The sequence below is a fragment of the Triturus cristatus genome, chromosome 12, assembly GCF_964204655.1.
Source record: "Triturus cristatus chromosome 12, aTriCri1.1, whole genome shotgun sequence".
Lineage (NCBI taxonomy): Eukaryota > Metazoa > Chordata > Amphibia > Caudata > Salamandridae > Triturus > Triturus cristatus.
Window position 1 is genome coordinate 739,118,243 of NC_140595.1, and position 27,585 is coordinate 739,145,827.

A 27,585-nucleotide genomic window follows, 5' to 3' on the forward strand; every position below is an offset into this window, starting at 1 on the left:
AAGTATTCCTACACATCTACATACATTTTAAATGTACTGTGGTCAGATACTTCCAGGGTGTACAATGGCACATTTACTGAACTGTGTTAGTAAAGTGTAGCCTGGTTTTGAGATTGGCACAACGATTCAAGGATTTTAGAAAGTAGTGGAGTCAGCTCCTGTTAATGTCACTTATTTTGTGATGTCAAGGACTTCTTATGTTGCCTTATTTTGGATTGCTTGCAAGTTATTTTGCATCAAACGCTTGTTAGACTTTATATGCTTTCCAGAGCATTGTGTTTTTTTTCATTTACAGTCAGCAGAAGGCAGCTGGTGCAGACTTCCGACTTAACATAGTAGGTGAATAAATGTATGTGGGCAACCAGCCAGCTGAGACGTAGTAGAGAGCATCCACCTCTCTACATTTCTATTCTCTTGCATACACCTGAACATTAAGTCAGAATAAGGGTTCTCCGTTCTTAACATCCCTCGCCTCACCCAGTTTTCGATGTCAATAACAGTCAAATGCAGTGCTCAAACGCCTTGATAGGCTCAAACCGCCCACGCTCTTTGAGTTTACTAAATATTCAATCAAACATCACTATCTGTGCAGGTTCATGTGTCTGTTATACCCACAAATATAATTTATTACAAAAACTATAAAAATACAATGTCTGTGGTGAGCGCAATACAGGGGCACCGTAAACACGTCCGGCGAGAAACCTGCCAAGCGACATAATCCGACTGACTGCCTAATCTGTAAGAAATACGATACTGACAATACTGATTGCTGATAGCATCCTCTTCCCCCTTTTCTGGGTGAAACCCTTGTGGATTGTCAGCACGACGGGCAGTCAGCAACACAGTTTGCCATTTCACAAAATACAAGGGACACAGCTGTCTGCCGGATAATACTGTGAACCCCACACCTGCCCGCCCTTCTACTTGTGTGCCAAAAACTAATATTTCATTGCCAGTGGCAAATGTTACTTTACTGCTGCCAGAAGCCTTTCTTTGTTCTCATACTTTAGACAGATGAGAAATCATGCCTTCCCCAGGACAGCGGGGGCAGTTTGTCAGAATCCTGCAATTTCCATGATGAGGGCTGGAGGCTTTCCATGGCCCGCTGACCCCATGTGCACCCACTGTCAATCATGCCAGAGCATCCCCTTGGCAGGAGCGCCTGAGTCTGTCCCATCTGAGGTTCATGGTATCCACTCGAGGTGCTTTGAGACCCCATTGACTCACTCAGCCCTCCCAGGTTAAAGTTCTCCAGGATAGCGCCCGCCCTCCCAGTGGCTGGTGTCCACGCTGGGATCTGGTCCAGGCTGGCCACTAGGCAGGGCATCCGTCCTCTGGTCTTCATCATCTGCCTTTTCATCTGGCGTGTGCCCGAGGTCCCCCTTTTTTCCGGTCCAGACTTCCTTCAGGCATTCTGGAGGACAAACAAAGCCTTTACTTTAGCGGGTTAACGTTTTAACAAACAAAATCTAATCTCAAAATGCAATCTTTTTGTAGAAACTTTGCTAACTAAACTTTCCTCTGAATATCACCCAACACCAATTACTTGACCACTCCTTCCTTCTCAACCCACTTTAGTATGAGACCATAAAAAAATAGGAATTTCTATAGCTATGGCGAGAACTCGCCATTCTGCAACTGGGAATAGATTACATTAGCCTAGCCAAATTAGCATTTCTAATTACACATCTCTATCGATCCACCAGATTTGATGTTATTTTTTAAGTTCAGACATCCGATGTATTTGGACCAGCAAAACCCTAGAAAATCAATTAGAAAGTTACAATATAGTTGAATTAAAGTATGCATCTTATGGCGAGTCATCGGGAGATATCGCTTCCGTGACACAATTTAATAACCTTCCGTACCTTATAAATACTAGCTACTGCCAAAAGATCAGGTTTGTGAAGTAACAATTCTAATTTCGGCATTATTAGCAGAAAGATTAATATAGAACATCTGAGTGACCAACATATTCTTTTTCTAAAGTGTAAATAAATGCATTCAAGTACTCTGCAAAGTATGCCAAGGTATTTGGAGGGAGAAAAGAATACTTCAAGTTACAGACAACAGTCCCATTGAAAAATATCCCAATATTTCCAGAAGCGTTATAATAGCGGAGAAATGCTGGCCCTACAGTAATCGTTGCCTTACAATCAAACTACTCTTTAGCCACGAAAGTATGTTTAAAACACATATACAACAGAAGTTAGAGGCATCTCTTGATTGATACAACAATAATAATTCACTAATTGGTGCCAAAACCAATTACATTGGGATACATAAATGATGAAAACAGTTTCATAATTTTTCCCCATTTAGTTTCCACTTCTGTTAGTACAGGAAAACAGAAAGAAGACGGTGATGCAATATGAGAACCATCTACAACAACACTACTTAGATATCTGGGACCAGATTACACACCAATCTACTTCAACACATTCTAAAAAAAAAAAAACTCCTATTTGCATATTTTATTAGAAGCAGACCATGCACTAATGTTCAGATCTTGTCAAGTATTAGACAAGTACTGGTAAGAAATGCCATATTTAAAATAAAAATGGATGTAACAGTCAAAGACTCCAATTCGCAAACCTTTTTACTGTAAGCGTGCCTTACTCCCAGAAATTCAGGTAAGTAGGCAATAGGTGACATTGACTCTGAAAAATGATCTTGCACAATCAGACCCAAAATGATCATTCTGGATTCCAACTGACCCTCTACCGCTATAGAGGCAAAAGACAACGTATACCTCTGTCGCAACGAACATATCTCAAAAGATCTGCTCGTGGTTGAAAAGAGTCAACACAATTATAGAGGAACTGAAATGGAATACCCGAGGGCCACTGCTGATGGGTAAGGTTGACTTGGACTCTTCTGCTTGCGCCAATCTTTGAGTCCAAAGGGCAGCCCCTCGATTACTCCCCAGAAACAATAATGCACAAAGATGTATGCGGAGAGGAGGACACGTATGCAGATGTATAGCTTCATCTCAGAATCAACTTTTATTAACTTTCTACTAACACGTGAATAACTAGACTGTAAACTAGAAACATTGATGCTTACCTTCTTCTTCAACTACCATAAAACTCAAATAAGGCATCTAAGAGGAGTACTTTCACTTAAGACGCTCGCCTTCAAAGCGGTCGAGGTCGTGTAGAACACACTCGTTTGAAAGTCTCCTCAGGCAAAGAATCGTGTTTCCATATCAAAGCTGTAAAAATTAAAAAGCTCCGTTTTACCTTTCCACCAAACTGCCTGCCACTTGTTTCCATGACCTGACAGTATTTATATCACAATAGCAGGCCACCGGGCATTGCCCTGTGATCTCTTCCGAATTTAAGGAAACGGTGCCTTTGTCCTGTTTCTTGGGGCAATGCCTGACTTCGAAGACTGCAAACAGCGGTGTTTAATTGCACGTCGACACGTAAACGCAAACAGAACCTCGACATGTTGCAAGTTAGCGTACACCAGAGAGTGTGCATCCTTTAGTCCCCATGAGAGTGAGCGTTCGTGCCGCCCCCCCCCCCCCCCCCCGAACGTCAGAGGGATGCGTGGAAACAATCGGGTGGTCTCCCATTTAGTCAACGAGATTTGGCCAAGGTTCCTGGGCATAAAATGTGATTGCAGAGAAGGTATGTGAGCTCAGAAAGGTCACCCATCTCACTGGCTGCCAGAAAGCGCCTAGTTCCCACAGTAGTCGCACACTGCCTCGCTGTCAAGGTTTTCCATCCCCCTGGACTGCTCCATGAACTGATGCATCATTTTCATGGGCCTGTGCTTAACCAGGTGATCACATGCTCCAATCATGACCGACCTGCTCGTCCATTCATCCTACTGAGGTCGAGAAACATTGAGTTGAGTAACAGACTGTGATTACTCGTGTCAAGAAACATGCTTCAGTGTGAACTTGAGCTTCACCAAGATACTATTTCCAGAAAAGAAAGTCTAGCTAACATCGCAGACAAAACTTTCTATGCCCTCTAAAAAAGACATCACTTTTTGGTGTAAGTCTTATCCCGGTGTTCTAGAATGCCAAGTGGGCGAAGACAGCATGCTGGTGAATGACTGACTGACAGAGGGAGGTGTCAGGGAACTCCCCTAGGTGCCACACAACTGTCAGTGTTGAAGTATTTTCTCTTAAGCCTTTCAGAGTGGTCAAGCATGATTTTTTGGGGGATTCTCTAAATCCTTCAACACTTGGGTGACGTGAGGATGAGCTACAAAACACAAGAAAGGTCCTATTCGGATTTTATTATGCTAATTGTTTATTAGTAGCTCACAATAGGCCATTTTCTTCTGGTGCCACATAGCAGGTTTCACTGTTTTATTGTACAAATACTTCTTATTTTAAATGTTTTCGTTTGGACATTGTATCCTTTGCCTACCAGACCCATATGTAGGTTGAAGCCACCAGTGAGTTGACTAGTGCATTACTTCCCAACGCCCACTAATATAATCCCCCCTTGATAACTCTTTTTTTAATACAAATTCAGAGGGCCTTTGGCTTGGACCTCTTCATCCATTGGTCCAGTCAGCCGTCATTCACATTTTGCTTCTGCATACATAGTCCCATATTTCCAGTGTGGGACGCAAGCTCTCCGGGACATAACAGACTGCGGGTGTCTCATGCTTCGCCGTCCAGGGTACTCCCAAGAGGCTTGTCCCATGACCGCCACAAACATATGGATCCTATGTCTGTTTCATAGAGAGACCGCGGAAACTATATCCTAAGCTGCGCGGCCTGGAAGTTGCTTTTTATATCGGGCACTCCCAGACCTCCCGCCATTCTATGCCTATTCAGTACTCCCAGGGACAGGCGCTCGCTTGCATGTCCAAATGAAGGTGCTTAGAGCTGTCTGGGATTTTTCATTCCATTATCTGGACAGGGAGGGCCTGAAATTCAAAAAGCAGTCAGGGTACAAAACTCAGTTTAACCGCTGCCACTCTACCCAGCCAAGAGATGTGGACTCGTCGCCACCAACAGCATTCCTCTGTGAGGGCGTGGTATAGTCAAGGGTAATTCGCCCCGTAGTGTGTGTGCAATTTGGGCAGGATATACATTCCAAGTTATTTAATTTTCTGTGTGGGCCACTTGAAGGGTGACACTCTAGAGAGTTGATCTTACAATGTATTAGGGAGGCCCACACTTAAAAGTTCTGCTGGTTTAATGAGTAATATGAGTTATTGTTTTGTTAGAACACAAACGTGTTTTATTGCATATAGAGGTGATATTTTTAGCTACTAGTCACGCAATAAATATTTGTCTCCTTTCATGAAATTGTGACAAATGTATTATGATAGTAAGGGTACACATCTCATGTAGCTCCAAGTCAGAACTACTGTGCACAGTCTCCGCCGGACAAGTGTCCTGCACGTAAAGGTGGATTGCTAGAAGAACTACTCAGTGGCTCACATCACCAAATGTGTCCAACGCTCATTCACCTCTGTAGTTCACCCATGGACACGTGGTGGCAGCCCCAAGCAGAATGGCTGCCTGGACTCCCAGTGCGCCTGCGCCTACCCAAGATATGCCCAGGACCAGCTGAGCGATAAAAACCACACGTGGCAAGTAGCAGTTAAGGGGCAGGTGTTCAGTCTACTACAGCAGGGACCGTGCCACACACCCAGCTATCATGCACCTCACTATGGCGTCAGCATCACCTGCACGAAGCCCCAACTCAATGTCTTATCACAGAGGATCAGGCTGACAAATGAGCAAGTGGCAATCCCACCCGATACCAAAAATCAAGTCTAGTGCCTGTTTTAGGAATCTGGCACATCAGACTACCTGAAACATGTGCCTGTATGCACATAGGTGTGTAACGATTAAGTGGTGTTGATGTTTATTTATCAAGCGATCTAAGGCAAGATCTTCTTGGTGCAAGAGGGGAAAAACTCAACACAGCATGGGCCGCTACGTTTAGGCATCAAGCTAAAATGAGAGAATCCAGTTAAAATCACCCATGCTGGCACATAAAGCAATCCATGTGACTGGGCCTGAGAATCTGACCAAGCAGATATACTAAGGGGTGACATAATGATCCTGGCTTACACAGGCTAAAAGATCTCGAGTGTGGGGAGTAGGATGTGAGGTAGGAGGTGTGTGGGAATTTCCCCATGTACAGCAGCGACACTTTGGAAAAATCTCCCCCGCCCCGACCAGTGCAGCCTCCACTTACGAGGAAACCCACTGTCACAAAAGATTAAAAATGCAACTTAAAAAAACATTTACCCTAAGACACGGATCCATGCTCAGAGGCTTCATGGTAACAAGTCTGCTATAAATAAGATAATGGCGAGGACAACATGGGTCTCCCCAAGCTTTCTGCTTGAGTGCACCCAGGTGACTATCATGGATCGGAGGTCTTCTCCGTCACCTGCTTTTCTGCGCAGTCACCAGTCATGTCGCCCGTGGCATCTTGCATCCACTATTCCTGCTTATATTTCTCCTCGACAAATCGGTTATAATAGTCACATGGGATGACAGACATGCTGACTTGATAGCAGCTATGCCCCATACCATGCTTGCATGACCACACACACCTACCTCTGTCGCTCTGCCGCAGTACATGGGTCTCACACAGGAAAGCCTGAAGTCCCTCGCCCTGGTGATGGAAGTACCAATCTTCCACTACCTCCTCGAACTCCTCCAGCATGGTTTCACACTGTAGGACGAGAGACAAGGCGTAAAGTTAAGAAAAGGAGGATGACGAAGGAACACACCTGCCCATTCCCACTGTGCTTCTCATCACTGACTGTTTCCTAGATGGGCCTAGAAAGCCCACCGCATAAGGCTGATCATCTCAGACGTTGCGATCTCAAGCCTTGTCGAGGGGGAACTTTTACACCACCCCTGCTAACTTTATAATGAAACGGACAAGAGTTCAGACATTTCCCGCCCATGCACAGTAGAAAACAAGGACTTTGGATTTCTTATTAAATGAGTTTTGCCATCTTCTCATCTTGGTCTCCTTGGGTTGTGCTCTGAGGTGCAGTCTTTCTGCGCCTGCATTAGGTGTGGGGCAGGCAGAAGTCATTTACCCCCTTATTTCCTGTCCCAGACCAGTAGCATGGGGCCAACCAATTGCAGTACACTTCACCCAATTAGGTACAATTAATGCACACAAATCTATGGTGTGCCCAGAGATGCAGCAAAAGCATTAATGTTTCCACACACTGGCAGCACTTACGGAATAAGACCGTGAGAAGATGACCAATGCTGCAGCCACCACGCACTTGTACGTGGCCGCAGTACGAAGGCTAGCTCTTCGATCTGCTCCCGCCTTGCGGCCTCAGCAGGTCTTCCTGAGACTGCCAGGCAGCGAACTGTTTGTATTTGTGCCTTACTGCGCTACATTGTACTATTGTTACCTGCATCTGATTCACTGTGCTGCTCACTGCAGCCGTTAAAAGTTGTTTTCTGCCTTATTGTTTGGCCTCATTGTCATCTTTTGTTGTGTTTCACTCACAGTTGTTTAACTTGTTAACAGTTGTTCTAGCCATTCCCTGGGTTTTGGAGCAGGAGCTGGCCTGCCTTGCCACCTGCTCCTGTAACCCAGCACCCAGACCCCCCCCCCCCCCGCCCAGGACCTACTTAATGGAGGCTACAGCACGGGTATGCCTAAGGCAAGCATGTCTGCCCCTGGTCTGTGCCCAAGCTAGGAACACCGGCCCTCCTGCTACCCACAGATACTCCGTCGTTGCACTGGCGTAACGAAAATTGAGGGGGCCTCCCTGCAAAGTACGTGGAGGGGCACCCTCTGGGCTCAAGCAAGAGCTCTCCAGCTAGAGTGCTGTGCTGAGGGGGACCCCTGGAGCTTGGGGTCCCCCCCGCATCACGGGGGCTGCGGGGGCCTGTGTTACGTCCCTGCGTCGTTGAACTCAGAGCCCTGGACCCCAGACAACTCAACAACTGATGCATTGCATCGCCTCGACCAACGTTAGGACCTATCACTGCTGCCTCTTCACCTGCCACCCAGGGCCTCCTGCCCTCATGAACACCTTCACCACACCCACCTCACCAACTACAACCGCCCAAGAACAACTCAGCTGCCTCCTGCTCAATGCCAGATCAATCTGCAAGCACACCACAAACCCAGGGACACCATCACCACCCTTACCCCAATGTCATCATGACAGAGACCTGGCTCAACCCGCCCCCCCCCCCCCCAACATCGCAATGCCCGACGGCTACAAAATGATACACTGGGACTGCACCAACAAACACAGATGTGGCATCGCCATCATCCACAAACAAACCGCACGTTGCGCTACGGCCGAAGATGAAACCATGGAACACCAACTTCCAACTCCAACCCGACAGCAAAACAGCATTCAGAGGCACTCTCATCTACAGATCTCTAGGATCATGCCCCGGCTGCTGCAACGCCATCCCTGAATTCATCGCCCCACTCGCCATCAATTCCAAGCACTACATCTTCCTCTGCGATCTCATCTTCCACCTCGACGACCCCAACAACGCCGACCTTCTGGAAAGCATATGAGCAACATCTGCCTCACCCAGCTGGTCATCAACCTCACACACAATGTGGGACACACACTTGACCCGATCTTCACTGCCAGTGACAGAGTCAAGTACAGCCATGTCACCAAACTCACCTGGACTAACCATGCCATCGTCCACTTCACCATCACATGATGCCCTGGCATCACCACAAAGACTCCCAGTTGGAACAAAGTGACAGAGACCCAATGGAAGGACACCCTCAAAACAGCCCAAGCGACTCCGCAACCAACCTGGAACAGGCCTTCCAAAACTTCTTCGCCTGGATCACCAACTGCACCGACAGTCGCCCCCATCAACCCTGCGAAGATCAGCAGATCCCCCAAACAAGCCAGTTGGTATACACCAGAACTCAGGACTATGAAACGCAACTGCAAACGACTAGAAAGAAGATGGCGCACCAGCAAACAACCCACAGACTGAGCCATCTTCAAGATAGCGCTCAACAAATACCACCAACACCTAAAACACACGAAAAGAAGCGCCCTAGCATACTGCATCAAAGTAAGCTCCAACCACAGCAAGGAACTCTTCAGCATCCTCAGAGAGTTCTTTTGCCCGTCAGCAACCGAGAACACAATATCCCCCCCGGAACTCTGCGACATCATGGCGGACTATTTCCACAACAAGAAACTTCGAACCCCAAGCCACTGACATCTGCAACCTCCTCATACCTACTGATGCCACCCATGACCACCCCCTCACCACATGTTAACGGCTCACCACACAGAGCACCACATCCATCATGAACTCCATTCACTCTGGAGCACCCAGGGACCCCTGTCCCACCACCTCTTCAACCTCGGAAGCAAAGAAATCAGCTGCTAACTCACCTCCATTCTTAACACATCCATCACTGTGGCCGCTTTCCCAGAAGTATGGAAACACACAGAGGTCAGACCCCTCCTCAACAAACCCAGCAAACTCAAGAACTAGCACACCATCTCGCCGCTAATCTTCCCTGCCAAAATCCTCAAGGTCATCAGCTACCAACTTACTGAACACCTGGAGAGATACGACCTTCTGGACACCTCTCAATCAATGGTTTCATGCCAGCCACAATACAGAGATCGCCCTGATCTATGCCAAGACAACAACCCTCCTCAAAGCAGGGGCAACAGCGTCCCTGATCCTCCTCGACCTCTCAGCAGCCTTTAATACCATATCCCACCACACCCTCATCAAGAGACTCCACCACATCGGGATCCAGGGAGACGCCCTCAAATGGATTGCATTCTCCCTCGTAGGACGAACCCACAGATTCCGCCTTCCACCCTTCAATTCGGAACCCAAGAGGATCATATGAAGTGCCCCTCATGGCTCATTCCTCACCTCTATCCTGTTCCACAGTTACAGGACCCCACTGGCCAGCATCGTCAGAATCCATGGCCTCAACTTCATATCCTATGCAGACAGTACCCAGCCCATCCTCTCACTCCCATAATCTATCAATCACTTGTAAAGTGCGCAACTCACCTGTGAGGGTCTCAAGGTGCTGGAGGGGAGGCAGCTACAGATCGAACAGCCAGGTCTTGAGGAGTCTCCTGAAGGTCAGCAGGTCCTGGGTCTGTCGTAGGTGGGTGGGGAGGGTGTTCCATGTCTTGGTGGTGAGGTGGGAGAATGATCTGCTGCCGGCGGTCGCTCTGCGGATGCGTGGGACGGTGGCGAGGGCAAGGTCGGCGGAGAGGATCTGGCAGTTCGGGGTGTAGAAGTCTAGTCGGTCGTTGAGGTATGCTGGTCCGGTGTTGTGGAGTGCTTTGTGAGCGTGGGTGATGAGCTTGAAGGTGATCCTCTTGTTGACGGGGAGCCAGTGCAGGTCACTCAGGTGGGCAGTGATGTGGCGGGGGATGTCAAGGATGAGGCGTGCTGAGGCGTTCCCTATGCGTTGGAGTCTCTTCTGGAGTTTGGCTGGGGTTCCCACGTAGAGGGCGTTGCCGTAGTCCAGCTTGCTGGTGATGAGGGCCTGGGTGACTGTTCTTCTAGTTCCGGTGGGGATCCATCAGTAGATCTTGCGAAGCATGCAGAGGGTGTTAAAGCAGGAGGAAGAGACGGCGTTTACTTGTTGGGTCATTGACAGAGAGGAGTCCAGGATGAACCCCAGGTTGCGTGCGTGGTCGGTGGGTGTCGGCGCAGTTCCCAGCGAGGTCGGCCACCAGGAGTCGTCCCAGGCAGAAGGGGTGGAGCCGAGGATGAGGACCTCTGTTTTGTCCAAGTTCATTTTCAGCTGCTCTTCATCCACTCGGCGACGGCCTTCATCCTTTCGTGGAAGTTGGTTTTGGCGGTGGCGGGGTCTTTGGTGAGGGAAGAGGATCAACTGGGTGTTGTCGGCGTATGAGAATAAGTTGAGGTGGTGCGATCGGACGATGTTGGCAAGCGGTGTCATGTACACGATGAAGAGGGTCGGGCTGAGGGATGATCCTTGGGGTACGCCGCAGGTGATCTTGGTGGCTTCGGATCGGAAGGGAGGGAGGTGGACTCTCTGGGTTCTTTCGGTAAGGAAGGAGGTGATCCAGTCCAGGGCTTTGTCACGGATCCCTGCGTTATAGAGGCGTGTGCGAAGGGTGTGGTGGCAGACGGTGTTGAAGGCGGCTGAGAGGTCCAGGAGGATGAGGGTCGCGGTTTTGCCGTTGTCCAGCAGGGCCCGGATGTTGTCGGTGGCGGCGATGAGGGCAGTTTCGGTGCTGTGGTTGCTGCGGAATCCGGATTGGGACAAGTCCAGGGTGTTGTTCTCTTCGAGGAATTGGGTCAGTTGTCTATCTTCTCGATAACTTTTGCCGGGAGCAGGGAGATGGGACGGAAGTTCTTGAGGTCCTTTGGGTCTGCCTTGGGTTTCTTGAGCAGGGCGTTGATCTCTGAATGTTTTCAGCTTTCTGGGAAGGTGGTGGTCTCAAATGAGCTGTTGAAGATCTTACAGAGTTGGGGTGCGATGATGGAGTTCACTTTGTTGAAGATGTGGTGGGGGCAGGGGTCTGATAGTGAGCCGGAGTGGATGGTGTTCATGGTCTTGATGGTGTCTTCGTCGTTTATGTGGTTCCAGGAGGTCAGGCAGCCGGTGTGACTGGGGGGTGGTGGATCTGGGGTGTCAGCGGCTGTTGGAGAGGTCTGGGAGTTGAAGCGGTCATGGATGAATGTGATCTTGCGGTGGAAGAAGGTTGCTAGAAAGTCGCAGAGGTCTTGTGACGGTGGGATGTCGTTGGAGCTGGAGCTGGGGTTGGCGAGTTCCTTCACGATGTTGAAGAGCTCTTTGCTGTTGTGAGTGTTGTTGTCGATGCGTTCCTTGAAGAAGGTCCTTTTGGCCGTTTGGATGAGTTGGTGGTATCTGCGGCTGGCGTTCTTGAGGGCGGCTTGGTTGTCCGGTGTTTGCTCGTGGCGCCATTTCTTCTCTAGTCTTCTGTAGGTCTGCTTGCATATCTGGAGATCGGCGGTGAACCAGATGGCTCTTCTGCCGGTGCATCGGTTTGAAAGAGACCTTTACCACTAAGACCAACTTCCACAACTGCATGACGAGTGTCGCCTATTGGATGAGGACCAACTGCTTGAAACTCAACATGGACAAGTTCGATGACTGATTTTTTGGGAACACCACCTCCTCGAGGAACGACACATGGTGGCCCTCCAAACACGGACCCACACCGACATACCACGCCTGCAACCTTGGCATCATCCTGGACAGCAAACTCACTATGAAGAGCTAGATCAACCCAGTCTCCTTCGCCTGCTTCCACGCCCTCTGCATGCTCCAAAAAACTTCAGCTGGCTCCCCATCTACACCAGGAAAACCATTACTCAAGCCCTAATCACCATGGTTGATCTTATTTCCCAGTTTGTTCCAAGCCTTTTTATTACTTTGTCTAAAGGAGCAGCATTCTCGAGTTGTATTGAGCATTCAGCCCTGCCTTGCTGCTGGCAGTTTGTAAGTGGCGTAGCATTTGAGGAGGGAGGCCCAGTATCAACAGAACAGACTGCAGCCATGGACTTCGGAAGAGGGATGGAAGATCCCAGAACAGCTTTTCCTATATATGAGGTCCAGTCTATAATTATTGAAACGTTACACTTGTCTAGTCCAAGCAACTCACATAACTGTCTAAATACAGCTACTCTACATTTACAATTCGCTATCTTCAGGAGCTCCATGATTGGAAATGGACTGTCTGTGGTCACCTTGCCACCAAAGATAGGGTTTTGAAGGGCTTTTGCGATTATGTGTTTTCAAGCAATAGCACAATTTTAGTATCATGGACAAAATGCGCGCAAGTGCAACTGCTACCCCAATAGGCTATTCTTTGCAAATATCAGAGTTGATGCCAGAACCCATGCCAAAGTGAAATCAATGATTACCTATCATCCAGCAGGGACTTAACAGAAAGTGGTGCCAAGCTAAGATTTTACCCATCACCTGGTCTTTTCAACTAAGGTGCATCGAATACTCAAGATGTGTCAACTGAAAGAAATTGGGACAAAGCTGGCTTTTTAAACATTTTATCTAAGGGCAGTTTATTGCTCCCACAATTCTGAACTTGTTCCCACCCATAAAATGCTAGGATCACTGTGAATGTAGCAGAAGACTGTATTCAACTGAATAAAAGGTATCTAACGCAAGTCCAGGGGAGCCAGATCCAGGCCTGATTATTAGGATAAGCACATAAGGTAAATGCAAATCTACAGATTAAAAATAAAAATCACTGATTCACTGAGTGATTATCATAAAAATCCGGCATGGATCTGCCCCCCCCCCCCCGGACCTACATCCTCTTCGTATCTTTACCTGCTTCTTCATGGTAGTGACCTCAATGGATGGCTCGTCCCACAGCTCTTCGGGGATCCCAAGCTCGACCTTCACCCCCTTGTTTCGGAGATTCTTTAGGGTGGTCATGGTCTCACTCTGGCCCTGTGGTGCAGGTGGGCAAGATTTGTGAGAATGTTAAAGGTTGTTTGGGACTAGATGCTACCAAATTTAAAGAGGGAGCAAGCTTACAGTGGTAGACACAAGTAAATGACTCGTAGTATTGCTGAATATTGGGATAAGCATGAATGACTGTCCTAGTCCAAGACGTGAGCATTACTGTGTAGTTACAAAAAACAGGAATAGAAAAGGCAAGGGTTCCCCTCGCCCACAACTATCCGGTATAATGCATTAAAGTACTGCGGCTATCAATGACTTAGAAGTATAGAGCCAACTGATTTCTTGCAACAAATACAAGCCCTTGCACAGTCTGCCCAGGGAAGATAAGATTGATACTACACATTGCAGCTCAGTCCAGCACACACAGCACTGATAGCAAGAGGATTGCACAGGAGGTGGGAGCAAGACTCCTATAGTGTTTTTGATACTACAGGAATCCCTATTGGGACTGAGATAGTTATGAATGGTCCTCGGGTACCTTGGCATAACGTAAGCTGCCCTGCCGTTCTGCGTGAACACTGTACGCAAGTATGCGCTCACAGATGTTATCTAAGGCCTCAGCGAGACGAGTTTCCCTGAAAAAGAAAGAGGAGTTTATGGGTAGCCATACTAAGTGGTGAGAAAGAGTGAGAGAGATACAGAAGAAGAAGATAGCTCTAAAGGGACCACTTACGATGTGTTGTATTTGATCCTCTTCTTCCTAGAACCAGAGTCCAGGATCTGCCCCATTTCCAGCACCTCCTTTGAGCGACTACTCTTCTCCAGCACCGACTGCAGTTCCACAGTGAGGAACTTACACACTAAGGGTGTCAGAGAAAAGATGCATTAGCAGAGGTGTTTTATCCCACACATTCAAAAGCAGTCCTTGGAAGGAGAAAATGACATATTGGTAACCACCTACTAAAAAGATGTCAAAATATTTTAATCTCAAAATTCAGGGATATTTTATGGGCAAATTCTTTTTTTTTTTTTATCTCCACTCAAACCGAAGCTACAAAAGCTCAGCCCAACCCACATCACTGATGGCTGTCACCTTTCTTCTGGCCTGCCTCACAGCCAAATGCTTACTGTGTCCCAAGGCTCATAGCAAATACACGTTGAAGATTCGAACATCCACTTGGCATTTTGTAGACTCGAGCATTGTATGTGCCATGCCTCACAGCCACCTAAATCCCTACTGCAAGTAACTTCACTGAAAGTTAGCTGAAGCTCTTTGTACACAAGAATATATGCCATCGCCTTGACCATGGACGAACCATCTCCGACAATCTCTCCCCCTCAACACACATAAAGCTGCTTCCCAGAGGCTCTTGCGCCTCCAACTGCAGTAGCTACCACCCCTGAGCCTCAATAATTCACCCTCCCTCAATGCCAATCCTGCCAGAAAAGTGAGCTGATCGAGTCTGCTGGACCTCTACCTGCCTTCTTCATCCAGGAACTATGCCTTGGGCCCTTGTACAAACCTCTTAGGAAACAAGCATTGGCATAGCAAATAGGTCTCGCCTTTGGGACCTTATAAATGTTTAGTCAGAGCTATTGACTTTGCCAATGTCATTAAGCTACGCTGTAGAGAAGTGTGGCTGCTGTGCAGTATGCTGAAAAGTTATAATAAAAAAGTGTCAGAAGCATTTTGTTACGTTATATATAACCAAGAAGGTTTTATGTACAACTGACCGACCATATTAAAAAAAAGTATTTACAATAAAAAATGTCCTCAGTTTTCTTTTGTCCTGATATTCTGCTTTCTCCTGATTTACCTCCCTGCCCTTTCAATGGCGCCTCAGCAGCTTTTGGGAGGCTGAGGAGGGAACGAGGTGCAAGGCCTGTCATATGAATGGTGGTAAAAGGGTGCGTGATGTCACTTCCGCCGCCCTGGCGGGTTGTGGAAATGACGTTCACGAGCTGCCTGTGGAGGGGTCACTGAAAAACTGTGCTTCCAGCCTGGCCTACAAGTGCAAGCAGCTCCCTCCAGATGTTTTCTTATTTTGAAACAGGGTGTAACTGTAAAGGGGTTTGTTATATTCTTTTATTGTAATATGGGTCATGATTATTACAGTGTTTCCTTTATGTTTATTACTGTTCCAAGGTTCCACATTCCATGTTGTTGTCATGCTGCTGGAGAGTGTATCTTCAAACATGTTTATGTTTGAAGATGCATCTCTCGTGCTGCAGTTTCCCAGCGGAGTCTACGGATGTTGAAAGGTGTTATATCCTGAGTATTACATTTAATTGTAATCAGCCTAGGTCTTCCTGGCTGCTCAGCCAGAGTGACAGATGGTAACAGAATGTTGGTGTGACTGTGATGCGTGGAATGCCTGGGTGCCTGAGTGGATATGTGGATGACAGTTGGAGATGGGCTGAGCAGCTAGGCAGGCTGCTCCTGGTGGGGCTGGTGTAGGAGCTGGTACATGGCTGATCCTTGATTGATACCACTTGACTTGGAACTAATAAAGAAGACTTAGAAACTTACAACATGGCTACCAGTGTCTTCATGTACAGAGCACAACAAAAGGCCATTCAACAGTTGCGCTTCGTGGAGAACAGCAGTACTCCTGTGATCTGCTGTGATACAGAATAAACCTCAAATTGGATTTAACACATCCTCTTCTCATTTGTTTGGATATCACTGGATTATTCATCTTTACATTTGGCGACGGGATTTCGGAGCATTTCACCGTTTTCAAAAACATTTCGGAATTTGTATCCATAACGGATTCATCGTACTTAAAGATTTAAAAAGTACCTTGTTATTGCCGTCTTCATCTTTACGCCTGGATTTTGGGCATTCGCTCATCTTTCTATGAACAGAATACGACCAATCGTTCAGTTTTAACTGAATTTTGTCCTCTTTGGTCGATCTCTGCAACGTAAGCTAACCGGCTTCACCGTTACTCAGGAATGTGATGACGTCATCACGCAACGCAGGGGGACATATTTAAAGTATTTGAGTCCGAGCTTCAAAAGCGAGGTACCGCACCAGTGCACCTCTGATATCACCGCGTTTCACGCACCGGTGGTGGCCATTTTCGTTCATTTAAATAAAAAAAAATTAAAAGAAAGAGCTTTCCAAACGATCGTTTATTTACACGCTCGACATCTGAATCAGCTGCTCAACACATTGCCCAATTTCAAGTGGTTTTTATCAAGGAAATCAGCTAAATCATACATCGCTAAGCCACTGACATGGTATGTACTTTATTGAATTTTAGGTTTGATTCCTAAGAGGATTAAAAAGGAAATTAACATTTTACTAACTTACAGCACTTTAAAGGGACTTCTTATTTATTTAATTCATCTTCATAACAGGAAATAAAACGTTATATCCTCAAAACCATTTTTTTTTAAAAAAAGTGTGATAGTCCCTATTTAACATGGATAGCAATCAACAGATTGTACATTTAAATAATTTTCTCCCCGTTAATGGCAAACCTGCTGAATCTCGGAAGATATGGTTTCGCAGCTTTGAAAGCTATTTAATTGCCATTGACGCAGAGGAATATTCAGCCAAACGAAAATTTGCAATAATCTATAGCCATTTGGGAAGTGCTGGTCGTCAGATCTTTGATAATTTACCAACCTCGATACCTCCTCCTGGAAATGGTGATGGTTGGAATGTTTATACTGACGCTATTCAGAGACTTAAAAAAAAAATTCTGGAACAACCAAATGTAATGCTTGAACGTTTTAACTTTATGAATAGAAAACAAAATCCTAATGAAACTGTAGAAAAGTTCATTTCAGTACTTAGAAACCTATCAGCTGATTGCAATTTTGGTGCTTCTCTGTATATGTATATAAGGGATCAATTTGTGTATAGCTGTTATCATAAGAAAATCCAGGAGCGTATTTTAAGCTGTAGGGATCCTACCCTTTCAGAAGTCATTGATGTGGCTAAAATGTATTGCAAATGAAAGTGTTTCACCTGTTAATTGTGTTCAAAATGATATGCCTGTGAATGCCATTGCTGTAAAGAACAAATTCACCAAACCCTTCCAAAGGAAACCTACCACTATTTGTTACAGGTGTGGCTCTAGATCACATCTTAGTAATAGTCCCATTTGTTTTGCTTTAGGTAAGAAATGTACAAATTGTAACAAAATAGGGCACTTTAGCTCTGTTTGCAGAAGCAAACGCTCTATTCATGTTGGTTCTATTTCCTCACACGAATTTCAAAATCCTGACTTTATTGTTTCCTCCCTTGATGTTGCTCCTCTTGAGTCATCATTGCAGAATCTTAATATCAATACCGTAGATTTATCTACCAATAATCTTGTGAAAAAGAAAATTTTAGCCATTGATTCTTGGGAGGATTTAACTAACCTTGAAAGTGCTAAAGATCCACCATGTGTAATTCTGATTGGTGATAGGTCAATTGACACGATGGCTGATTCAGGTGCCCCTGTTACCATCATTTACGACATTTTGTTTGATACATTTTGGTCTTCTTCCATGGCTCTTTCAAAACTAGATATTATTCCTAAAGCGTACGGAGGCAAAGATATAGACATGCTTGGATTTTTTGTATCAAATATCTTTTGTCTTGGTAGGCACACTAATACCAAAGTATATGTTGCCATAAAAGGAAAAAAACAAACATAGTAGGCTGGCAGGACCTCGCAAAAATGGGTTTGAAATTTGTTCCTGGATCGAATGATTAATGAAGTCGTTACACAATTTCCTGAGGTTTTTAATACCAAGATAGGTAAAATTAAAAAATGTGAGCATTTGATTAAACTTAAGCCAGGTGCCATACCGGTTACACACAAATTCAGGTCCACTCCCCTTAATGTAAGAGATGACTTGAAGAAGTTATTAGACAAAATGGTCTCAGAAGGAATTATTGAACCAACAGATTCTTCTCAGTGGGTTAGTCCCATTGTTGTCAGAAGAAAGATTCCAGTATCTGCCTCTGTGCCGACCTTCGCTCCCTCAATCAAAATATACTCATTGATTGTCACCCCCTCCCCAAGATTCAAGATCTTCTAACTGGTATCAACGGTTCAACTTATTTCACCTTACTTGACCTTTGTAGCGCATACCATTACATTCCCTTGTCTCCCCAGTCTACCAGCTTGACAACTTTCATTACCCCTTTGGGAGCTTATAAATATCTAAGGCTACCATTTGGCCTAGCCTCTGCAGCTAGCGTCTTTCAGAAATGTATGGATTGTTTACTTAAAAAGATCATATTTGTTCAAGCTTACCAAGATGATGTCTTACTTTTCTCAAAAAATAGACATGAACACGTTCAGACACTTAAAGAAGTTCTTTCACGCTTCAGAGATGCAGGCATCACCTTAGGTCAAGACAAATGTAAAAAAATTTAAGTCAGAGGTTGATTAATTAGGTCATTCCATTTCCTCAAATGGTATCAAACCAAACTTTTCGCTTACCCAGGCCATATCTAATGTGCAAATACCCAAAGATAAAGACGTTCATAAATCCTTCTTGGGCATGACTGAATACTATTCAAGAATCATTCAGAGTTATTCACAGATTGTACAACCGTTACGCAATCTTCTAAAGAAAACTTACAAATTAGTATGGTCTCCTGAGTTGGATATTTCTTTCAATCTTATCAAAAAGGTAATCACTGATTCCCCAGCATTGTCTTCTTTCACTCCGGGTGTTCAATGCTCTATTTCAGTTGACGCCAGTCAATTGGGTTTGGGAGCTGTGTTATGTCAATGGTTTGGTGCACAAGAAAACACTATAGGTTTCGCCTCCAGGTCTCTCGCTTCTGCTGAGAGGAATTACAGCACTATAGAGAGAGAGGCACTCGCCTGTTCCTGGGCCGTTTAAAAATGTCATATGGGGTTCCCATTTAATACTGTTGAGCGATCATAAACCCCTATTGCATCTACTCAACGGTAATGGCACTGGTAAAGCCTCTGCAAGATTAGTACGCATTCTTTCCAGGCTACATGAATATAATTTCACTATTCAACAAATTTCTGGTGGACTCAATGTCAGAGCAGATTGTCTTTTTGTAGACTTCCCTTAAAAGACAATCTTCCTGACCCAAAATTTGATGAAGTAGAATGTGTGGTGGCATCCATCAATGACTCTTTGTCCACTTTTCCCATATCGTCACAATCTGATTGGTTGCAAGCATATGATAATGATCAAATTTTGCAAGCAGTCAGGAACATGATTATTTCTGGCTGGCCCAGAGAATGTTCACTTCCTGCTTCATTAAAGTCTTATGCTCAAATTTCAAATGATCTTTCTATTGTTAATGATATTTTAATTTGTGGGGATCAATGTATCCCCCCCTCTTCTATCCGCATTAAATTGTTTGAATCCGCTCATGGGACATCTAGGAGTAGGAGCGACTTCTAGAAAACTTAAAAGAACATTTTTGGTGGCCTGCTTTAGCTAGAGATGTCACCCAGTGGATTGATACATGTGATATTTGTTTACTTTCCGACAAACATTGGAAGATCAACAGACTTCCTCTTCACCCTGTACCTGTACCTGAGGAGGCATGGCTTACAATTGCAGTTGACTTTGCTGGTCCATTCGATCTACTTCCTAACGGTGAACGCTACATTGTTGCACTTCTTGACTATCACTCCAAATGCGTTGATTTCGATTTTTGCGATTCTCCTAATTCTCTTGCTGTTATAAAGTTCCTCAATAGAGTTTTTCAATCAGAAGGATCTCCCAAAGAAGTTGTTACAGACAATGGTTCACACTTTTGTTCCACAACCATGCAAGACTACTTTAAAGCTCACAATATCAAACATCTTATGGTGGCTCTTTACTCCCCATCATCTAATGGTCTCATTGAAAGGATGAACAGATTTATAAAATAAGGTATACAATCAGCTTTAGCTTGCAACCTTCCTGTTGAACTATTTTTAAGAAAGAAAAGTTGGTCTTATCTAGTCCCTCCTCACTCTACAACAGGATTTTCTCCTTTAAGACTGCTTAAAAAGAGAAATCCAAATGGAAACATCTGTCCAAACTCGATAAAGCTTCTCAAGAAAGATGATACTTCCTGTTTGGCTTGTCATGACAAAGTCATCCTTAAGAGAAATGTATTCATCAAACAAAATGTTCAAAATAAATATTTTGATTCCTCATGTTCTTCAATTACAAAGGATTTTCAAATTGGAGATTGAGTTTTGTTTAAGAACCCCAACAAGGTTAAGAAAGGGGACTCTTTGCCTATTCAAGTTGTCAAAACTTCAAAAGGTTCACTTTTCTTGGAAAGGAAAGGGTGGTGGAGTAAGAGAGCTGTTAAAATTTCACATGAACAAGCCAAGAGAATACTTATTTGCAAGAATTCTACTACGGATGACTATGACTGTTCACATTTTCCTCTAGGTTCATCATCTGACACGATTTCACTCCTGAATTATCCTCTTCAATTGCCACATCTACTTCTTCACAAGCGTCACCTGTGATTCAACCTATTGCCCCTTCTTCAGGTACGACTTCTGACTCACATAAATCTTATCGCAACTGTTCTATTCCTGGAATATTCAAAGATTACTATATGTCTTAACAATTCCTTTCATTTCAGTCTTTTATTTTATGGGAAGGGGGATGATGTAAAGGGGTTTGTTATATTCTTTTATTGTAATATGTGTCATGATTATTACAGTGTTTCCTTTATGTTCATTACTGTTCCAAGGTTCCACAATCCATGTTGTTGTAATGCTGCTGGAGAGTGTATCTTCAAACATGTTTATGTTTGAAGGAGCCTCTCTCATGCTGCAGTTTCCCAGCGGAGTCTACGACTGTTGAAAGGCCATTCAACAGTTGCGCTTCGTGGAGAACAGCAGTACTCCTGTGATCTGCTGTTATACAGAATAAACCTCAAATTGGATTTAACACATCCTCTTCTCATTTATTTGGATTTCACTGGATTATTCATCTTTACAGTAACCCCAACATGAACTAAATACTTCATGACTTGGGAGGGCAGCGTCGCCAAATCCCTTAAAACCAGCTGGGCTGGTGCCACGCCAGAAAACAAACAGAAACCCACAGCCATCGCTCGTGGTCCCTTTTCAGGAAGAAAAAAAGTAAACATAATTTCAGAAATCACATTGACTGCAATTTTCGTCTGTATACATTCACTAGATTGGAACCTTCTGGAAAGTCTGCGCCCTCCCCCATGAGGGTCGTGAAGCTCGCAAGAGCCGAGGCTTGGCCTACTTCTTGAGTTTCTACACCTCTGTTGGAGCTCTGATTTTCCTTTGCTCCCCCCCCCCCAAACCAATTTCTTCTTGCGGATGGGGGTGCCATTTGCATCTGTGAGCCGGGCCCCTTTAGAACAAATCGGACAAAGGGGGCAGGGCAAAGGGGGTGAGCGAGCCAGCAGGGTGACATGACTGACCCAGCTCCTCAGTTTTTTTCCATTTCCACTTGAGTCCCCCATTTGTGATGGTAATGCCCCTCATGCCCGGGGGCCTCCCGTCTCTCTGTGCCCCCACCCCTCCAAGGAGCTGACTCGGGGAAAGCCCGTATGTACTGTGCCAGGCTATGGGCTCTGGGAAGGAAACCGTTCTGAGCCCCCACCACAACCCCCCCCCCCCCCGCCCAAATGTTCCACCTTCCTCACCAGGCAACCATATGATGGCACAAGATGGTGTGCCAGGCCCCCCGCCCCCAAACAGCTAGCATCAGCGTGGCTATTCAAAGCACCTTGATGCGCTTCCTGAACCCATTCTGTAGGCGCACAATGGCAGCCATGACAGCATCCACACCCCCTGGAGTGTGACCCCCAGAAAACTATTGTAACCTTTGGGGAAGGCCTCCATCTGTTTCAGAGTGCCACACCACAGACCTCCACATGGCTGTCTTGTGTTGATGGCGTGGACCTGTTGTGTCGCCTGTGCACGTGGTGTGTTTGTGGTCCTTGTGCATGGTGTGTGCAAGCATGCTTGTGGTAAATGGGTGTGCGGGTGTTCGTGCGCAGGATGTGCTATGTCAACGTATGCGTGTGTCTTCATGCATGCACGTGTAAGTAGCGTGCAGAGACCGGGTCATACATGTCATCATGTGAATGCACCTAAGGGAGTTATTTTGATAAAGAGGGGATTGCGCCTGTCCATCGGGGGTGGTAGCAGTGGCATTTTAGATAAGGAGAGATTTAAATCAATTCAATGTTTCAACATTTCGGGGACAACAGTTGTGAAATTCCTCCTTAGAGGTAAAATTTGTGAAGTTCAGTATTTTGGGAGCTGTGCCGCTTTTAAGCACGTGTCGCTCACTGAAAGGAGCGCCTATACTTTAAAAGTATTTAAATACATTGTACATTTGCAGTGCCTACCTCTTGACTGCCAAACGCGATCGGTCACCGATTTTCAGTGTTAGAAAACAGTCTTACACTACTCTCGCTTGATTTACAAAAACGCGTATCCTCTTTCCTCACGTCATACGTAAAGCACTTGAACACCCCTGTGTGTTTGTGTCTAAGTGCATGCATGAGTGTGACATTTTGTGAACACTCATCCAACATTTTGTCCTATGGCTGCGGACTGATTGGAATCAGAGCAAATAACACAAGCGCAGCCACACGGCAGTGAAAGGAATGCGACGTATGCAGCTGGCACCCGGACGTGCTGCTGCTCGCTCCCTAGGCCAGGGGAGAGAGAAGGCGGGACATGCACCCGCCTTTGGCCAATTGCGTGCTGTCTTTCATAGAAAGACGCACGCAAAGGCAAATAGTGTGTGAGCCAAAAAAAAAAACAAGCATTGGCATAGCCAATAGGTCTCGCCTTTGGGACCTTATAAGTGTTTAGCCATGCAACAGTTGATGTTGTTGCACCAATGATATTGTGCTGCATAACTAAATACTTCTAAGGTCCCAAAAGCGGACCTATTGGCTATGCCAATGCTTGTTATATTTAGTAAAGCGCAGCGGTCACCATAATAGGGTTTCTTGGCACTGGTGTCAGCTTTTTAACATTTTACGAAATGACATCAGGTTATCTAGACTAAGAGAGGACAGAAAATGGCAGAATATTCCAGTGCCTGGCTGCAGACACAGTAAAGACCCAGTCAGTCATGAGGTGGGCCTTTGGTAAATTAAATGTAAACCTGATTTATGGCATTAAAATTGTGGATTGCATTATAACCCACCTAGGAGGCACCTTGACTAACCACTGGGTAGTCTAAGCTGAAATTACAACCTGTTGACTGAATATCACGATGAGGACTAGAGAGGTATGACTGACGTAAGGATATCTGGGGTGCCATAGCTAGAAAGCAAGTTTACAAACAGTCACAAAGCTCACACCTGTGTTGTCTAATTTTAACTGTTCATGTCCTGCAGAATGCCTCAAGGAAGGTCTTGTCGTCTGTACTGCCTCCAGCTCCTGATTCCCTGCATGTGTACCGGTAGGTCCCAACCCCCAGCTCGTCGCCATGGAAATGAACACAGTAACCACCAGATGACATGGAGTTGTACTAATGACATGTGATTGATAAATTAGCAGTCCGTAAATGTAAGCAGAACCTCGAAGGTAGAATCATAGGTAGCTGTTTAAATCCGCCTCTGGGGTTCTAATGTCTCAGGAAGTCGCTGAACGTCGTGAATCAATCAGGATGAAGATTAATAACGTCTTATTAACTTTAAAAACAGCACAGAAGAAATAAAATAGTCGTGAGGTCCTTGGGACAGAGACAGCGAAAATAAGGGACACTGGCAGCTTAGCTACAAGGATTTCGGGTATAAGCACAGAAAAATACAGTTGCGCTTACAGGACAGAAAGAATTGGAAAACGTGAAAAGTTCCACTGCACTCCTGAATTAGGCTCCCTGACCTCCTAAATCGCCCCATGTACGTCCATGATTAATATATCTTAAACAGCTGAAACATAAAGGAGAGGGCATATCGCCTTACAGCATATGAAGTATCGCCTACTTATTTATCCACAATTGGTTACCTTATCAAGTAGCTAACTTAAAAATCTCACAACACTAGACAGCTATGGGGGTGAATACATTTATCACCATGCTACTGCTGTTACACAAAACGGGGTCATATCTTTGTAATATTTCTGTGGCTAGCAGATACAATGGAAGGAAGGTGGGCGTGCAACTTGCCCGGATATGCTCAGCTGAATGAATATTCCCCTCAATGTATTCAGATTACTAGCATTTTAACATGGGCTGTGATGTGGATAAAATGCGTTTTGAGGTGCATTTATTCGGTCTCCAGGATAGCCGCCAACACACCTCACTTAAAAACAAGTATTGACAAGGTTAATCGATCTGGTATTGGTTGTAAGCCTCTTTACTTTGTCAATGCTTGTTTTGTCACGCAGTCCAATTGAAAGACTAAGTTTCACTTGGAGTGCACGACAACACAAGCATTGACATTCACTTACAGTGAAGGTAGCCAATAGCATTTTCCTTTAACCCCTAGTGCTCCACGTTATAAAATGAAAATACATAGCCAACAGATTTTAATTCCCAACGTTACGTAGGACCATAGAATGTCCTCTGTGCTTTTGGTGTAGATTTAAGAGGTTTAAGAAATGTAACATTATTTGTGAGTAGGGCAAATGTGCGTTTTATTACGGGCGTGCGAATACGTGTTTATTTTACGATTTGCTATGATGTATGACTAAGGCTGGGGATCTTCCCAAACTAGTATACACGTACATCCCAAGCTCGGAAAATAGTTTTTGAAAGTTTTGTAAGATTGAGCCTCATAATGGGTTTGGTTGCAGCACAGCCCTGCTGTAGTAAATACACAAGCAGGTAAAGCAGCTCAGACAGGAATGCTAAAAAGACCACCCCTCCATCACACTATTCTAACTCTGCATGACCAAGCAAGGAAGACGCGTCAACCCGGGGCTTTTTATCCCCTCACGAATAATGCATTTCACATATCACAGCTACCTTCACCATAGGTGACTGTATTTTGGTCTTTCACTTTGCCTAAAAAAACAAAAGGACTGACAACGCAGAGAGGCTGACAGCAAAGCCAGATGGGCTGGCTTTGCCAATGCTTGTTTTTAAGGTGAGGTGCGCGAGCTGATGTCTTGGAGTTTTAAGTCCACATGACGGCCACAGCCAATGTTAAACTACCAGTACTTAGCATCGCATTTTTAAGGGATAATATGCCATGGGGCCAAGTTCTACTGCACGCAGCGCAATTCAAGGACGAGACAGTCCAACAGCTTCTCCCCACTAAAGTATAGTTCCAAATATTTGGTAGGCTCTATCCATTTAGATTAAACCAACAATTCAAATAGCGAAATAAGGCGAAACATGAATGAGTCAAATACAGCACCTTAATATTTCCTCTTTTATTATATAAATATCAGTGTATCCTTTACTGTAAGAATATAAAATGTTTTAAGAGAATCTTTTTTGTACAAATTCACAAACAAGTACAATTCGCCTGTAGGGATTTGATGTGGGGAAACTTTCAATGGTTTGTGCCGTTACGGTTTACGAACACAAGTGGTGCGCACGCAGCAGCGCTCAAAGTGAAAGTAATCAGAAAGCTGGCAGCTGTGCATGTTCACGCGCGTGTGAACTCAAGCATTAGGCCAGCAAAAGACGGTGGGAAGCACTTTTAAAATCCCACTTACAAAAGATCGAGCAACAGCGCATGCGCTGCTGTAGGCTCGACCTAAAAACAGGCACAAGCGTGTGGTCCAAGTTGGAAGACCTTACTAGAAGCCTCGCAGAGCAACACATGCGCGCTGGCCCAGGCAAGACCTAAAAACTACTTCAAAGCTTGTCCCAATGTTTCAGGCTATATTTCTGAAACTTTTATAATGAAATGTTATACTTCGGTGCTTTATGTAAACATTTATTGACATGAGTAGCACTTCAGGACTACAGAGTTGAAGACTGACTCACTTGTTTGTTGAGTCCCTAACTCATTTACTAACTCACTCAAACACCAAGTAACTTACTTCAGTACAATTTGCTGATGCTCTCACACTCAGTCACTTACTGGGTGACTCAGTCATCTAATCAATAGTGCAGCAACTTCCATACCAGTGAAATGTGTCTTCATTCACTATTTACACTCAATCAGTTGACGACATATCATCTGACATAGATACGGATGGAGACCGCATGAAGGTAGGGCCTGTTTAAAACCACAGCAATACTGAATCAGCCTAAATAAAACAAAATACAATGTTCAATGAGGTCATCAATGATGCAGTGTGATATGAGTCACTATACATATGCATCATTGCAAAAACAGGGCAACCCAATATTCACATGGGAACAGAGCAAGTAACATGTTCAATGAACGTCTGAAGCAAAGCCGGTTATGTAATTAAAAGTACCATCATTTATTCAGACGTATGCATATTGTGGCCAAATATTATAGCGTTAACAAATTAACACAGCCAGGTGACAATTGAAGAAAGCGGTGAAGTGACATGTTGAGTTGCAACAGTTAAGAATGAATGTGCACATTATGGTAGTGCATATTATGACAGTACATACAGTTCACAATTTATACAGCATGAAAATCTATTCAGTGTGATATGTTGACGTTTCAACTCATGGGTCATAAACTAGAGTAGGTTATGATCAGTAATTGCAGATAATTGTCAACATTTTGAAGCACAAACATTTAAATAATCCCAAAATTCTGTACAAATTATCCATTAAAAACAAACAAGCCATCCACAAACTATTATGTAGTTAAGTGTGTAGTATACTATGTCAGGACCGGCGACTCCGATTATGCTTGACATTTCTTTACTGAAATTTCTCAGAAGCCAAGAAAAGAAAAAGTAACCAAAACACTACAGTACCCATGAGTACCTTACAAGTCACATGACCAACCATGGAGTGTCCCCATATAAGCTCCAGCCACAGTAACAGTGTCCTCTTTCTTTGCTGGCCCGTAGCCAGTTAAGTGCTTATCCATTACTTCTATTATTGTGCTCGTCATTGTTTTCAAGTGTAGCTTGTTATGTCATGGTTACATTGCGATTGCGAGATCGCTTCATTTGGTCAGTACGATTGTGTAATTTTATTTTAGCATCTATGCTTCAGTGCTCGTGCAGGCTACTGTTCTCACATTCATTGCCGTATCTATTTATAGCTTTACTGATTGCCATGCCTGCCACCGATCGCTAGTCTTCCCAAGTGCGCGTTGGGAGCGCTCTGCCTCCCCCGACCGGGCCCCCAGCGCCCGCATTGCTTCTGTGTG

The 27,585-nt window shown here is 44.9% G+C and overlaps 1 protein-coding gene across 1 annotated transcript in view; it reads right to left on the reverse strand.

Annotated features, from left to right (window-relative positions):
• Positions 1–587: 587 nt before the first annotated feature.
• The window catches only part of CNPY4 (canopy FGF signaling regulator 4), a 37,974-nt gene continuing 10,976 nt past the window's right edge, over positions 588–27,585 (reverse strand). The window contains exons 2-6 of the mRNA XM_085638626.1: positions 14,104–14,230; positions 13,909–14,005; positions 13,293–13,415; positions 6,551–6,668; positions 588–1,414 (exon numbers count right to left, since the gene is read on the reverse strand). Of these exons, the coding sequence (XP_085494752.1) occupies positions 1,242–1,414; positions 6,551–6,668; positions 13,293–13,415; positions 13,909–14,005; positions 14,104–14,230 (638 nt within the window). The 3' untranslated portion in view covers positions 588–1,241. The remainder of the gene's footprint in view (positions 1,415–6,550; positions 6,669–13,292; positions 13,416–13,908; positions 14,006–14,103; positions 14,231–27,585) is intronic.